Raw genomic sequence first — 17,647 nt, forward strand, 5'->3', positions numbered from 1 at the left:
AATGACAAATGAAAAATGTAAAAGGCTTTTTAATTATACATAACAGATAACCAAACACTGTCTATGGAAAATGTATTTAGTGGGAATAATAGGCAGGTAGGTATAAAGTAGACTGAGAACAAAATGCAAGTCTTTGTTGATTTTCTGTCACACTAAACAAATGAAGCATTCAATAAAAGTATGCTGTAGATTAATTGAGGAGAAATAAAAAAGCTAAAAATGCCCAAAGAATTTTTTTCCTTTAATTTCTCCCAAAAACATAAAACAAAAGCTGAATAATAATGTCTTAAAAGAGAAAAAACAATAGACAAAACTGTTATATTGATTATCTCTGTTCTTTGCATGTCAAAAATTTTAAATATGTTATTTCGGATGGTAATCATTTCACACTAAACAGAATATGAAAGTATATAAATTGCATTTTAAAAAATTACCTGATTCATAAAGCCAGAAATGCAATGTAAGAAAAATTAGATGTCAAAAAAAAGTCCAAGTTAAAAAAAAGAGATACAACTGTGGCCAATGCCTTTAGGGATTACCCAGACAAGTTGTTTTTAAAAATCCATTTGGACAATGGTAGGGCTTTTTATCAGGGAGTGATAATTTCAGCACTAATTGCACGTTCAGCTGCCTAGCTTTTTTGAGTTTAAGTGACATAAAAATTGCATGAGCTGTCTTTGCCATTCCAGTGAACCCTACTCCACCTAAACAGACACTAAACTAGGAGGTCATATTTTAAATTGTATTATTCCACTCTCCAGAGTTGTTCTTCCCATTCAGCTTACTCTTCTGTCATAGCTTCAATATTGAAGATAAATCAGAATTTTACAGAACAAAAGGTAGTACACATGGTCAGGTTAAGTGCAGCTACAAACCTAGGATTGTAAGGATGCTGTCTCAGCCCAATACAAAGCCTCTGCACAAAAGGATACAAGGAAAAGAAAAGGAGTTCTTCGACCTTCATTTTCAAAGGATCACCCTTTTCCTCCCTGCTGTTCAGTACCAACAACAGACTTACTGCTGCTCTTGCCCTCAGACAGTTCTACTGAAGGCCCCCAAGCTCGAGGCTTTTCTGAGAGCAAGATAAGAAAAGTTATAACAGCTGAAGTAATTCCTCTATCTCAAATCATCAGCTAGAGATTTCAATAAATGGACAAATTATTTTACTGTCCTGAAGGTGTATTTTCATAATATTTCTCCCTGTCATTACGTTTACTCCTTTCCATATTTTTATTTCTTAACTTTAATTAGTGTAAAAGGCATTGATGTTTCTTCTCCTACCTGAAGAGAAAGCAAAAAGATATAAAACTTTATTTAGATGTTCAGATTTCTTCAGAAATTTTTTTTAATGAGAAATAAAAAGTCAAATATAATTTTAAATTTCAAATCAAGAAAGTTCTCATGTTGCGTTTTGTTTCTCTATGCAAATTATTTTGAAGTTTATGAGGTTTTTTTAAAATTACCTGCACCACCTAAAAATAAAATTTCTGCCTGTTAATAGCAAACTACAAGTCAACAGATTATGACTTTATATGAAACTTCATTTTGTTGTCTTTAATGTGACACATGCTTTGCATTTAAGCAATACAACACAGCTTCCCTATTAGACAGTGAATGGTAAAAGAAACAAGCAATCCTGAGGAAGACTTCTGATCAAAAGCTACCTGACCTGTGCCACAGTCTGCCATTAGCAATGCTTACCATAAATAAGGATAGAAAGAGCAGAGGAAAGTTCTCCTGTCTTGTAGGAGGTTCTGGAAGAGTAGAATGCAAAGTTCTAGATACCTCCCTTCTAAAGTATTTGCTTCTCCTGAACTTTTAAAGACTAGACCTGCTAAAAAATGGAATTGTAGTTATCTTGAAGGCTTTGTTGGTTTTAAGTTCATATAATACTGAATATCTCTAGTTTTTTACCATATTTGCAGATATACTTTTTAAAAATTATAATTATCCCAATCTACCTGTAAATGTCCCCTTGAATGCCAGTATTTGAGCAGTATCTGACCACTGCACCATCTCGCAGGGCAAAAGCAATGCCAGCTTTTCCTTTTAAAACTTTTCTAGTCTTTCGTGTTAAGTAGCAATACTATACCCAAAACACTTGTAACAGTACAATATAAAAATAGAAAATCCAAGTATTTAAAAACAAGTGTTAACATTTAAGTAGACCATGAAACTGCAGTTAACCCTTACATGTACTGAGTCTAATACACTCTTTGACTATATTGTAGGTTTTAACAAAATTTCATAGACAATTCTTTTAAGAAAAATTGAAGTGGGCAAAAAAAAGTTCTGCTGCAAGAATTTGCATTAATGCACCTGTGAAGCCTCTGAAGTGAAAAGCCAATAATGCACTCTTGTGACATTTGGGCTGATAAAATTACCTGCAGCTTCCCATATAGGCTGACACCAGAAAATGACTGCTCGTAACCTCAGAGGAAGGTAAGAGGATCAGAAAACTAGGTTTCCATTTTAAAGAAATCCAGAGGAGACCATGGTCACATAGCCAACCTTATCTCCTCCCACCTTCTTTTACTACTCCCTCCAGCGACTCTTGGTGAAGGTGTCATGCCACCACCACCCACTCCCCCACAGGCTGTTTGTTCGAGACTTGCCCTTTCCACACCTCATTAAACACTGGCACACCAGCTGGGAAGGCTCCAGCTCTTCTTTTCCTCTCACTCCAATACACTAGATACAAAGACACAGTGCAAGAAAATAGCAGCAGTATATTTGTTATTACTGCAAGTATTTTTTACTAACAAATAAACCAAGCTTCCCTGGAACGTGGCATTGTAACTATACATTTATGCTCAACAGTGTTCAGCTGTGAGGTGCTGGGAACCAAGTACGATGTGATGGCTGAAGACAGAGGTACACCAGCATGGCACCTTGGGCTTCTCTATCTAGCCCAGATTCGTTTAAAAAAATTTCTCTACTAGCATTTTAATACCAGATTTTATGATCACACTCGCTGTATTTCAATGTGCAAGATAAAACATGCTGACATCTGAAAAAGTTGGCTGAATCCTTCTTGTTGGAGCTTTGTTTGACCATATGGCACTGCCTCAGGGATGAGTTCATTACCAGTCTACCTCCAGAAATTCCCTAAAACTTAATTTTTTTTTTTCACACTGCAAGTCACCAAAAAATAACGAGTATTTTTGTGCAAATACTGGATTACTAGTAATAAAATTTGAAATATTTACATATTTTTGATTTACCAGACAATCACAATTAGTCTGCCTTCTGCTTAAGAAAAACCTCTTCTCCTGCTAATGTTTCCTCTAGCCATCTGTCCCCAGAAGAATATTATTTGCTTTCTGGTGATAGAGTAGCCTAATAGTTGCCTTTCATGCAAAGCTCCAAGTTTGCACAGCATGCTGAGAATGGCATGAAATGAAAACAGACCTAATAGGTCTGCTTTCAAGCAAGAATCAAATGGTAGGCTAAATACATGCTTACTTGTTTTGCTGAAGGTCATGGCTACAGAATCTGAGATTTTGCTGAGTATTTAATACAGCTAATCAACTACAGCTGATGTATTCCCTGTCTACTGGATGGAAAAAGAAATGTATACTGTGAAAATAGTATCTGTATTTCTCTTGACCCATCTGAGGCCCTGGTTTTTACTTACACTTCTTCTAGTCAACTTTACTGATCGTGTCTCCTCCTTGACAGCCTGGACTATTTATAGAGCTCTTTACTGCTACAATTTCTAGATCTCTTTGTCTCATCACATGTTGTGAAAATACTGTTTATTTCATGCTGTGCTCTTGGGAAATGAAACACAGTGGGATGAAAACTTATGCAGTACAAGTATTAGATTGTTGTTATAGTTGTTTAAGCATAGAACTGGTAAAAACATTGTAAGAAGTTTGTCTAGTGATAAGGTCATTCTCTAATTACTTTGCATTTTTCATCTTTCAAATTAGAATTATCTACTGATTTAATGGGTCATATTTTATGCATTGTGATAACAGGGAATAATTTTTTATTTATGACATGCAATTCTAGCTGTTTTTTCATTGTAATTCATCTCTTTTTACACAGTCATATTAAAAAAAAAATCAAACAACTCTTTGTCTGTCTCTGACATGTCCTTTCATATTTACATACCTTTCCTTCAGAAAACAGAAAAGGCAAGCATTGACATTGGAAAAACTTCCTGACACAATAAAGCGTGTGTACCCTTGAAGCTGGTGCTCAGGAGCGAGGACCATATCCAGGCATATTTGAAGGAGTTTATTTAAATGTGGGACAACACAGGTGAAAACTAATTGTAAAAAAATGTTCTGCACTCTTGTGACATCAGTTGTCTTGACTTTGTCCTATTCTTCCATGACCCATTTGTGTATCACAATGGCACTCAGGTCCAGCTTGCCTAAAGAAAAGGAAGTCAAAAGCACAGATGAAACCTGTGTGCAACTGAGGATATAAAGAGTAAGAGTGAGACAGTTCTTTCCTCCTTGGAAATCTCAAGGACACTCAGAGATGATGAATATGCTTTCCATTTTACGAACTCTTTTTTATTTCTCTGGTCCCCTCCCTATGAATGTGTTTTTAAGCCTTTTTTTCCTCTAATAATTAAGTTCCAGAGATCCAAATGACTCTCACTGGAGCTGTCAAACTGCTAATTGAAGAGGATTTGTGTTTTTACCAGTCCTTCTGCACACAGATAAATTCAATCCTTGGTTCTTGAGCCTGAATTCACCCTTTATATAGTAGAGTTGAGCTTTCCTTTGGTTCCCTGGAAGAAACAAATTTTCTCGGTTTATACTGTTAAGAATATAATTCTGCTTTTAGGCATTGCTATTTAATTGCTAATTAATAGATCCAACTGTGAATTCTTTCCCTAAGGTAATTCACTTATGCTGTTCCCTCCTATTTGTTTCAGTAATAGGGCCTACCAGCTCTTTATGGAATATTGTTAAAGCTCAGTACATACTTTTACCTTCATGACCTAAATTACAGTTCTCTGTAATTATCACTTAAATTTATTCAGACAAGTACAGTTGGACTTTGGTGCTGCCAAGCTCTCCCTACCTTGTTAACTTTTCAGTTCAGCCTCCAGTTGGGTCTTTAGTAGAGGTGTTAGACTGAAAAACAAACACAGTGATAATCATTTTAATGGGCAGTGAACATCATATGACATCTCAGCTATCTACCTGACTGTTTAAATACTATTTATAACACAGACTATGGTCTTTTTGTGAATAGTTTCCTTGATTTACAGATTCCTCCTGCCAAATATTAGGAGAGGAGGTTATAAAGATCAGGAGCAGCTGAAAGGGTAATGCATTTGAAGCAAAATATTTTTTTCTTTGACTAGGCATATTTTCTTTTTCTTTCTTATGAATGTTTCAAGAAACAGCAGATGATTTATTTTAAAGTGACCCTAATTCAAGGTTATGCCAATGAAACAAATGTCGTTCTTTGATTTAGATGTTCCAGTCTTTCCCTTACGCAAAGGCTGTGTTGGCTTCATTTGCTTTATAAATAAACTTTCTCCCAGAGTTACCAGCAAACTGGCTCACACGTTGTTTCTCTAGCAGGTAAGTGCAGGTTTACTAAATATATCTAATGTCAGAAAGCCTCCTTGGAGAAATTAGTGAAATATGCAATGTTATTTGTGGAACTAAATGCCGTATTTCTAATGTTTTCTAAAATCTTTCATCTTACATTCTTCTTTAAAGAAAAATTTTGGCAGAGGTTTTATGCCTCTTGTATGAAGCTTGGGTAGGGTTTTTTACTTTGCCACCTGAAGAAATTAATTTGTACAAAAGGTTCTACTGAAATGTTGCTTATCTTTTCTACACTGCTTTTCCTGCTTCATCTGTTTTTTTTTACTGCATCAGCCAGAGGCCCCACGTCCCTCAGAGACCATTTAACTGGCAATCAATGAGTCTTCTTCTGGATCTGGACTGGGAATTATCTAAGGAGAGCTACTGCTCTCAGGTATAGTTTTGTTGCATTCACTCTGCTCAGGGAGACTAAGTTCCATTCTCACTTACTCAAGTGTAAACATTGAATAATTCCATTGATCTACCTGATAGTTATAGATTTCTCAGAAGACTGTGTGCTTTGGTGCACTCTAATTGCCAATACTCTGAGACAGTTAATCCACAGCAGAAGAAGGCACAGGACAGCAGCAGTCTCTGCCTTGAAGCAGATAAGCACAAGGAAAATTGGGGCAGCGTAAATGCCTATATTTTACATATGTTGTTGTAGATGCTTGAACTAATATTTATCCTCTGACTTTCCTCGTTACTTTTTTCAGACCAGAAGCAGAAGCCAAATTTCACCACATGCACACAGACACACACCCCTATATATGCATATAATTCTGTGGTACTTGTGCAGAAGTGGAAATACCTGTTCTACCACAGCATCATAGCCATGGGGGTTCCATATGTGAATACATGGAAAAGAAAAGCTAGAATGACGTAATTTAGGATCTCTTCATAAACCTCCCACTCCTCCCCAGAGGTGGCTTTGGGTGACAGCACACCCTTTTCAATGAGGTTGTGTTGTCTTCTACCTAAAGCAGAAGCCATGCAAGCACTGAATACACACATGCAATCAGAGTAAAGTTTTATGTGGCCACTACTCCAAATGCAAGCAAATTTTTATGAGCTTGCAAAATTCAGATTTGAGTCTTTCCCCTTCTGTTTCATTCATTCTCCCTCTCAGACATATGGGATGAAGATGGCTCTGAAAAAACACAGCTTAAAGGAGTATTTTCTCCACCCTCCTCAGCCTACACATTTCCCACAGAAAATAATCACCTATTGAAATAATTTTTAATCATTGTTTTTTCACTATTTTTACTTTCTAGCATAAAGAGATATAAACTTACTTTTCCAGTAGCAAGATAAAAAGCACAATGACACTTTTACATAGCTCTCAGGAAAGAAGATGCTCTATCTTTGATGCATGTTTTTTTCAATAAGACATACCTGGGTTTACAAGATAATTCACTTAAATGTTATAAATTCTCATTCTTGTTTTCTGTCATTTAAAAATATTAAATATTATTCTAATGGTACCATCTACTTTGGCTATTATTTTGTTTGCAACTACTGGGGCAAACACAGACAGAGAAAAGATGAATGGTTCCTAAAGGAAAATCTAGGAGTACTGCTTTCTTTAGAGCAGAAACGCAGAACTTCTTTTTCACTAAACAGTTAATGCTTTTCTTTAAAGGAGATTTCCTTGATGCTTGTTGATAACATTTCTGTGGTGGCATTATTACTGGCAAACAATGATTTACTGGAAAGAGTAAGAACAGAGCAGAGGCCTCCAGAAATGTCACTTGAAGGCCTCTTGATTGATTTTTACAGTGATCCCAAAGAGCTATTTGTCCTGTATTCAAATTCAATATAATTTTTCATTCCTTGTAGAAAGTTACAGCTATATATAGGCTTAAAATTAATTTATTCTCAAACAAATAAGAAAGAACAGTAACTAATATTTCAAAGAAACATGAATCATCCCATTACAATCTTAATAAAGAAACCTATATTTGTAGCTTATCCCCAAGACACTCCAATGGCTTGAGACTGATCTACCAGGGTGAAGGATGTGAGCAAAGGGTATAAGTGCATCATTTCCAAAGCAATTACCTGCATCACGCACAGCAAGGTTGGTTTGGTTTGGTTTGGTTTTTTTTAGGTAGAGTATGTTATTCAAAACTGCAATAGACTAATAATTATATTTCTTAGTATCACAATAATTATATTTCTTAATGTATCACAACTTCACAAACCAACAGCAGCTTTATGGAGAGTGAGATTAAAAAACAACTCTCATGATCACTTATTTGTCAAGCAGCAAAAACAGGGGAAACCTTCACTGAATTTCATTCTCTTCCCTGATAGCTGTATATTGAATTACTTGAAAAGTTCCCCGTCTGCAGGGCACAACGTGCTGTCTGTGCCAGGGAAAAGGTCCTTCTGAAGTGCAGTACTGGATAAGGAAGCAAAACACCAGACAGCAGTACATTAGTTCATTTACAGCCCTCAATTTTCTACAGGTCCTGGTTTTATCTCTCTATAGATTTCTCATGTTCGATAAATTGTCTTCATACTTGATATGAAGAGGATTATTTCACTAATGACTTTGTGAGTATTCTGTGTTTATGCTTCATGACAAAACAAGTGTCTTTATATAACCTCCAACACTATATGCAGTTTTTTTAGTTGCAGGTAACAGCAACTTGAGATAACAGCATAGCTTACAGTCTCAGTAATTGTATGTGAAAAAATATACTGCTACAAGGAGTTAATTAGAAAACATTTCCTGACTTTTCAAATTTAAGTTCTTTTTCCCTCTGTCATTGTAATGGTTCTTGCCATTTCATTCATAAATATCCTAAATAATTCCTTTTACTCTCTGTTTCTGCAAAGATTTTTTTTTCTTTTTTTTTTTTTTTTTTTTTTTTTTTTTTTTTTTGTGTTATTTTTTTTTTTTTTTTTTTTTTTTTTTTTTTTTTTTTTTAGTATATTGAGAACTCGGACAATTTTTTCTTAATCATTTTTACTTTTCTTGCTTTCAGTACCTTTGCTGAAGTACCCAGGGCTATGCATGTTTTTAATGAAGCTACACTCTTACCATATAGAGAACAGTAGTCCTGGCCAGTTACTTTCTGCATAGCTTAGATGCTTTTTTTGTTTCATTTTTTATTGTTGGCAAAAAAATCACAGCATATTGGATGTACTTCTTAACCTTAAATCCAAAGACATTTTTCCTTATAGTAACATTTTTCATTAAGGATAAAAGAAACACATAATTGTGTTATTACAATGTTGATCTTAAGGGGAAAAGTAAAAGAATTATTCATTAGAAGTAAACCAAACTTTTAAATTTTCTTCAGCTGTAATCTTTGCAAGACCTCCAGTCTGTCCAGTGTATGATTTAGTCAGAAAAGTCTTACAGTTTTCAAACTCAGGAAAAACATAGTATGTAGAATTTTCAATCAACATACACTCTCATAGCTTACCATATCTTACCTTTGGAATTTTGGCAAATGATTTATAGCCTAATTTCACTATAGAAATTCTGTTTATAGGGAAGCCACAGATGTAATAATCATATGAGTAATATTTTGCTAGCAATTAGCCCAATTGATATATGTATCGCTTTATTCACAAGATAATTTTTTTTTGTAATTAGCTTGTATATGTATATATTTCCCTTTTTTGTCTCTGCTCTTTTCTTCAGGAAGTACCATCTCTGTCAGTGTAAAGTTATTTCTAAGAAAGTAGTAGACACAAATCGTACAGGATGTATATTCACTATTCTGACGCAGTAAGTCTCCAAGATACATGGCAGAGAACAATCTTATACAACAGACATTTATTTAGGTCTAATGACAGTTCCTGAACTTGAGTTTAGGCAACAAAATGTTATGCATTGTCCACACATGTGAGGAATCAGAATAGCTGTAATCAGTCATTAACACCTAGCTAACTCTATTTTCCTGAACACTAGAGGGAGATCAAAGCAAAAGAATAAATTATCTAATACATTATGGATACTAATTGGAGTTTTTCATAAAATTTCAAAAGATGATATGGTAACACCAGGTATCATAGTATCTTAATTTTTCCTAACAGTTCTCACACACCCTTATTTGATATAGCTTTACCTAGACTGTAATTTTAAAGAATAAAAAATTTTAAAAAATACTTAGAAGGAAAAATATTACATCAAAACTACAACCACTGTATTCTGTATTAAATTAGCTTTTCACATGAACAATGTTTATTTTGATGAAAAGATACAGTTTCTGGCACCTGAAAAACTAAACAAAAGCAAAGAATCCAGCTACCTCACTGTTCTCTGACTACATGGTACTTTTTTCTAGCATGTAACTACAACAGTAAGAAAGGGAAACTCATGTTTCTGAAAGACCTTCCCTGGAAAGAGAACTTTCTGTTACACCTAAATGCCAGTGACTGAGATTGTTCACATTCAGAAGAGGAAGGAAATTAATGCTGTTACTCTTTTGCCATTCACAGCTGCTGTTTCATTCAGTGCCTGCTGAACAAAGTTTTTGAAATACGGATTTTTTTAGTTTTGCATGAGAGAAGATTATCAAATGCACACTTTTTTTACCGCCTCGGTTCCTGATGAGAAACACCAATACTTTCAGCAGGATTCCCAAAGGAAAGGCCCCTAGGACTGCAAATAGTTTCCTAAGAGGAAGGATCTGGTTAATTAGCCCTCACAGAGGAGGAACCCTGGCATAGGAGTTTCACTAGAAAGGAACTACTCATGCTGGGGTTCGTACGTGGATTGTTATGCTGCTAGGGACATCTGAGCTGGATAGAAACAGCATGGTCTTGGCACTGGTAGAAATGCAGTTTTTGGTATAAGGTTCACAAAGTTAGGGTTAGTTTCCCTGAGCAAACTGCTATGTGTGGTAGCTTGCAGGCACCTCACACACCAGTTCAGTGTGTTGCAGCCCCTGCACCAGTCAGCTCCACAAGCATACCCCATTTTCAGGATACACCCCAGTGTAAGGAGAAAATGTGGTACATATACATAATAATTGCTATAGCTGTTCAGAAAAGAAAAGGTTTGGAAGGCTCCAGGGAGATAACAGAAGTGAAAGAAGTGCAGGTAGAAAGGGAGAGCAGGAAATTTACCTTCCAGCACAGTGAGTTGCTCAGGTGGCTCAGAGCTTGCTGTGAAACCATAATCTCTCACAAAATTACCAGTCAGCTCTCCTCCATAAAGAAAAAAAAAAGTAAGAATGTTCACAGCTTGCTTCAAAAAGGAACAATGGTGTATACATTATTGCAAAACTGTGCTTCCACTAAATTTTAGCATCTTTCTTGGATGCTTCCTGCACTCTTTGGGTCTGTTTAATAAATGTTGAGGGATTTAAAATCAAGGTTGTTGAAGTAGACTGTTCTGTTCAAGAGTTTAACAACTGAAGCTTGGGATGTTTCATTTATGATCTGCTACTGTCGCTCAGGAAGAAAGTTTTCTGTTCAGGTTTTTTTTATACAGGCCATGTTGAGGTACCTTAAGCACAGTCAACCTAGAATTCAGTGAGATAGTTTAAGTACTCAGATAGCCAGTGACCTTCACATTATTATGGCTAGAAAAGCTACAGGAGGTAGAGAAGCTAACAGGACTCTTAACAGTCTATATATTGTGGAGTAATTCTTCTGACACAGTCACTTTTAACAACTGTAAAGCACTATACAATGTGTAGGTCAAGGCAAAATCAGCCTCTGTGTGTTTTTTTCACTTGCTTGTTCAGGGCTAAGCCCAGCTGGTAGACAAAAAGAAATGCCCATTAGCAAGTGTAAGGATCCTTCTGTCCTCATAGCTCACCTGCCTATAAAAGGTCCAGTGCCCTTTATCCCCTTGAAAAAAAAGGTTGTAATTTTGCTTTTTTAACAGCTTCTTTAAAAATTAAACCTCCACACCCATGTTTCTGAGAGGCTTGTTTCCCTGTTAAATGCATGTTACATCTGGAAAAGTTAGAAACAAGAGAAAATGTAATTGTCCATAGCTTTTTTGTCAGATGTATCTTGATAAAAAATTGAAACATTTTGGCTTGGTTTGACTGAAAAAATACATAGTTCCCATTCATGGGACTTTGGCTGGCATTTTCAAAGTTCATCCTAAGCAGCACCAGGCAGCATAACCAGTCACACACAGTTTGTCCAAATACCTCCACAAGGGATTCTTGTTCTACTAGGACCAAGTTTTAGAAGGGGAACCAGGTACCCCAATGATAAAGGTACTTTTATTTACAACAATGAGAGTTTATACACTGGATGTGTTTGGAGATTAAATGCTAGAGATAATGAGATCAGAGGCAAGTGCTAATATATTGGAGACTGGAAAAAGTCGTGGTATTTCAAGTGACAAATAAACATCTCTGTATATACTGAATGTATTGTGAAATATACTGTATATACTGTGTCTGGTACACAAACCACTTATTCTGTTTCATTGCTAATGAATTAAATTTTTCAAATCATTTACATGCATAGAACAGGGAATGAAGACATTTCACAGTTCTGGAAAGAAATCATGGCATCTACATAATTGTCTAGTTATCTCAGATGTTTTGTGCAGTCCAAAAGCTGAAGAGACTACTCAGAACCCTTTCTGGTTTTGTTTAATGCCAGCTATTTAAAGAACAAGTACACCCTGGGGTCTCTCTGATAAAGGACTTATAGTTTGCTATTAAAAAATAATAGATGCAAAAAACCACCCGGGATTTTATACAGTATTTAAGGTATGTAATTTCTTTATCTTATCATTATAGTTTGCAACTGAAATTACTTTTATTGCTAGTGCAGCTGACCAGGTCAGTTTATTTAACATTTCAGGATTGAGGGGAAATGTGTTGTTTATTTATTTAATGAATAAGTTTTCATCTAATTTAAAAAAAAAAATCAAATGCAGACCTATTATTCCCAGACCTTTCAGATGCTAATTCATTGCATTTCTACCACAGACAAAATTGTATTTTAGTTATCAGTAGGCACTGGGTGTATAGGAGAGAGTTGTGCTTTCTGTCCAAGGCTGATCCTGTGGAGTAATGGGAGCTCCCAGCATCCACAGGTTATTCTCAGCCTTGTACCAGAAGTATCAGTGCTGGTTTTTAGCTGTGTAATACAAACCAGTGCAAACATGCTTTATAAGTGACAAGAGTGTTTTGAAGAGCCAGATCGTAATCGTGGTGATGAATACAATTGACAGAGAATTTGACTTTGATTTGTTTCCTAAGTGTGTACAATACTGTCAGTACAGTTTCTGGTCCTGGCTTCCATTTTCCAACTTTGTTGCTTTGTCTTGCTTTAGATAACTACAAACCGAATAGAAATTGTTTATAATACAAAAAATATATGCATTTTTAGTAACTTCAGTGTTGCCATCAGCTCACTGCTCATTGTACCTGCTCAGGAGACTGCCTCTTTCTAGATAAAAAGTATTTCTGAATATCCATGTTACTGACCTGGTCATTTCTCCCCCCAGGTCATAATGTAAACATGAAAAGCAGCGGGTTGAGGTTTTTGCAGTTTTTGCTATACAGCTACATTTATAAGTGTGTTTCAGATGCAAAGGTCTTCTGTTATCATTTGTTGCTTTTTGACTGTTTTTCATTTCTTGCTAGTCAGACAAACTTATTCTGGACCTTAAATGAGACCTTAAATGAAATTAGGTTGATGGAAACCTAATAAAACAGTGTGCAATATGCTGAAATGAGAGTCTCTGAAACAAGAGTGTCTTTTCCTGGTTTTCTATTGTTTGGAAACAACATTAAGTGATGTAATTATTCAGTTTACTGTAAATTCACTCAAGTCCTTATAAGTTTTCTGTTCTGCCCAAACATTGTACTTACTAAAACATCACTGTAAAATCACAAGCAGTGGATTCAATATATCTTACCATTCATAATATTATATGTTTTCAGTGAAGGAACCTTCATATTTTTCAGATAGATTATTTCAGCAATATGACTATGTCAAGAAAGAAACATTAGGAAAACCAGTTCTGAGAAAACAGTGACATAAACATATTTTTACGAACTGATTCCCCTGGTTAAATCCAATTGAAATGAGGTTTTGTCTGAAATGTCTGTGTTGTCTTTCTACAGAGAGTGAAAATTGTTAAACAGATTGCTAGATTAGAAATCATAAAACTTAACTGTGACAGCAGCTCTAGGTGAGAATAGGAAAAGCATATCATTACAAAGACATTGTCAAGTCTCTTATTCTTGTTAGTGACTCCTTCCTTCACTTACTGACAGATGCTGATTTAATTTTCTTTGGAATGTTCATGCATGCTGCAGTACAACACAGTTCACTTACTCCACTACACAGCCAGTGTTTTCATATATCTGTTTGGGTACTTTCCTGAATGCTTTCCTTAAGTGAGCTTCTTTCAGTCAAATTTGTGAGGGCAGGTGGTCCAGTTCTCAGCATTCTATACCACAAGTAACACCCTACTGGAAATTTCAGCAGAATACATTAGCAAACCCAACATAGAAACATGTTTTCCATCGGAAAGAGGCAAAATACATCCATCTCCATTAGGGCTAATCACATTCAGATAGAAGTTTAGCTGCCCTGATAACAGATATTGGCTCTTGCAGACCATATTGTTTACATGCAAAGTAATTAAAATTTGACTTCTCCCTTTGGAACAGTAACGGTGTATTATGGTATTCAACAACCTTGACTATGAACAAATGTCCAAAGGAATTTTATGAAAGTGTCAAACAAACCTGTTTTAAACTTAAAAACAGAGGGAGAATCATTGAGTAATTTAGGTAGGAAAAAACCTTTAAAATCATGAAGTTCAGCTGTTAGCCCAGCACTGCTGAATCCTCCACTAAACCATGCTCTCAAGTGCCCCGCCTATACATCATTTCAGTACCTCATAGGATGGTGACTCAACCACTACTCTGGGCAGCCTGTTCCAATGCCTGACAATCCTTTCAGTGAAAATATATCAGTTCTTGAAAGAAGAGGATTTTCCAAATAGCAGCTGCATCTGCATTGTGCAAGAAGGGCTATAAAAATTACAGGAAAAAGTGTGTCTTATAATTTATGGGTCACAGTTGAGCTAAATTAATATCATATCTGTTTATACATTAATAAAAAAAGTTAAAAGCTTATTCTTTTTGAAATAAGCTTTGAGGAAGTTTAGATTAGGATCATTATGGAGAAAGGGAAACATCATCTTGATGCTGAAATAAACATTCAGTCTTTTGTAAAATACAGATAAGAAAAGATTGTACTTTGGATCTTAGAAATATTTTCATTAATCAAATTACAGTTTCAATATAAATGAGAAGGAAGCCTCACTACTATCTAACATGCCTCTAAATCATCAATATTTATAAATGTTCATGTCTAAATTGAGGGCGCTTCATTACACCATCAACAGTGTGGTGGTAAACACATTACTGTTCTGGACAACAGTTTATCTTGGCTTTGGTCTTATTTGTGTCTATTAATACTGCAAATCTTGCAAGTGCCAGACTTTCTCAAAGCAAACAGCTAGGCCACTAAAGATTGCCAAACTCTTGAAGTCTGTCAGATTAGTTCAGTAAATGTGGTATGCCCATTGGTAGAGAACACTACACCTATTTTTTAAAATTACTTTGAATTTAAAAGATAATTTACACTTTGATTTTCTGTAAGGTTCAATGAAGCCTTGAACGGGTCTTATTTTATCCAGTCCAGCTGTGCCTCTCTTTAGTGATAATGTATGTGTTTTCCATTGCAGTAGGTGATATTTCAAATGTCTATTCTTGCCTTACCTGTGTGGTAAATTTCTTCTTGATATTTATGTTTCTACATGTTTTATTGTAGGAGAAATTCCAAACCTTTCAGTTAAGTCTCAAAATTGCTTCAGATGAAGGAGAAAACTTTGATCAAAAGAAGAAAGATCTGACTCACAGGTCAACTTCAGAATAAAGCCAAACCTAAAAACAGCTTTCCAGAATCTTTCCACGACCAGAAGAAATGAGCACTGCAAGGCCTTTCAACTTAATCAAACACCCAGGGCAGACAAACACTCCTTCCCTTGAAAATATAAGTAATTTTTCATTAAATGTCACTGACTGCACACAGGTGGTTGTGCCAGAGGAAGTGTTTTTCACTGTTGCTGCTGCTGGGATACTGGAAAATCTGCTTATCCTTATTGCTGTTGTTAGAAATAAGAATTTGCACTTGCCCATGTACTTCTTCATTTGCAGTTTAGCCATTTCAGACATGTTAGGTAGCTTGTACAAGACTCTGGAGAACATCTTTATCATCTTGTGCAAAATGGGATACCTGACACGTCATGGGGACTTTGAGAAAAAACTGGATGATGCCATGGATTCCATGTTCATTCTGTCTTTACTGGGGTCTATTTTCAGCTTGTTGGCTATTGCAGCAGATCGATACATCACTATCTTCTATGCTTTGCGGTACCATAATATCATGACAATGAGAAGGGCCTTGGTTATCTTGGCAATCATTTGGACGTTCTGTGCTGGCAGTAGCATTGCCATTGCCCTCTTCTCCTATGAAGCTGCAACAGTCATTCCCTTCACTATCCTGTTCCCTTTAATGATGTTTTTTATACTGTGCCTCTATGTCCATATGTTCCTCCTGGCTCGATCTCATGCTAAAACGATTGCTTCACTGCCCACCAGCACAATCCACCAGAGAACTAACATGAAAGGAGCAATTACACTGACTATTTTTCTTGGAGTTTTCCTTTGCTGTTGGGCCCCCTTTGTTCTTCACATTCTCTTAGCCAGGTTTTGCCCACATAACCCTTACTGTGCTTGCTACATGTCCATTTTCCATGTGAATGGAACACTCATAATGTGCAATGCAATCATCAACCCTATGATTTTTGCATTCCGAAGCCCAGAATTGAGGAGTACATTTAAGAAGATGTTCTACTGTTCCAGGTCAAACTGGAATTGGTAAACACTTAGTGAAAAATGAAGATTATAGAAGCACCTGTGGAGTGCTGTGCAACATCTATTTGCAGAGTTAAAAATACCAATAAGTATGTCCACAGTAATACTTTGTCTATTGTAGTGTATTGCCAGTGATTTTTCAGAAGACTACCAAAGCATACATAAAAACTAAGTACTCACACAAATCTTTGTCAAGCAGATCTCCAGAGACATTACTAAGCTAATTCTGATATTACTAAGCTAATTCTGAGTTAATAATAAGCTAATTACTAATTCAATTCTGTTGACAATGTTCCTGCCAGTTAAAAAAAAAAAAAAGTCTCAACTACCTTTTGTCATTTTGGAAAAACTCAAAGTAAATCTTCTGTATCCAGTGTTGCATTTACCACAGAGATGAGCCAACTCACTCTGTATCAGTAATTTCAATTCAAACTGTATACTACCTTAAAATCCTGTTGTTTAAATTGCAGTGAAATGAACATTTGTTTCTAAACTGCACATTTGTATAAAAATCTATCATTAAGTAAAAAATATGGATTTTGCTGACAGGGTGAACCCATGACTCTTCTTGATCATCTGTTGGAGTCTGCCTATAATGCCCAGACTGCCAGCAAGACTGGTAAAAAGCTGCAAGGTAGCCAGGTTGCAAATTATGAGAACTGCCTGTTGTTGTCCATTTTTGTCTTAAGAAACAACAGAATTTGCCATGTTTGCTGTGTAAATTTGTAAGAAGGGTAGATCTCTGCATTTGCAGTACAGCTGAAATCTGTGTCTACAATATTAGATCTCAAGCTGAAACTAGGGATTATGTAAAAGAGTCAATATAAAATTCAAAAGACACATATAAACCTTTTTTTTTTCCAGTTTGCAGTAGTTATGATTAAATGGAGCATTCTCTTGAAAATATTTCCGTTCTGGAGACAAAGAGTCAGGAAGAGCACAAAATATTCTTGAATAAAAAAGCTTCTAGAAAGATTTTATTTTTTCAGTCTGCCTACATTTGTTGCATGCCAGCAGATGGGTAAATCTGCATACAATATCTCCTAACTGGCTGTAAATTTGACTTGCATTTTAGTTGTTGTGCCGTGTCCAAACAAGTTTCTCTGTCTCACACAATGTCTTCATGTATTTCCCTATGTTGCTCTTTGAACAGGTTCTTTAAACTATGATTTGTGAATTGTTAATCAT

At 35.7% G+C, this 17,647-nt stretch overlaps 1 protein-coding gene across 1 annotated transcript; it reads left to right on the forward strand.

Moving 5' to 3' along the window:
* The first annotated feature begins 15,357 nt into the window (after positions 1-15,357).
* On the forward strand, positions 15,358-16,542 carry MC2R (melanocortin 2 receptor). Its single transcript, XM_027885359.1, has one exon. It carries the CDS (start codon positions 15,507-15,509, stop codon positions 16,464-16,466), a length of 960 nt encoding a protein of 319 aa, XP_027741160.1. The 5' UTR covers positions 15,358-15,506; the 3' UTR covers positions 16,467-16,542.
* The last annotated feature ends 1,105 nt before the right edge of the window (positions 16,543-17,647 follow it).

This window comes from Empidonax traillii, unplaced genomic scaffold (genome assembly GCF_003031625.1).
Source record: "Empidonax traillii isolate 1590-97213 ecotype Southwest subspecies unplaced genomic scaffold, ASM303162v1 scaffold165:size1224784, whole genome shotgun sequence".
NCBI lineage: Eukaryota > Metazoa > Chordata > Aves > Passeriformes > Tyrannidae > Empidonax > Empidonax traillii.

Excerpts from the sequence above, each read along its gene's own strand:
- MC2R (XM_027885359.1), top strand. The coding sequence starts at position 15,507 with ATGAGCACTGCAAGGCCTTTCAACTTAATCAAACACCCAGGGCAGACA.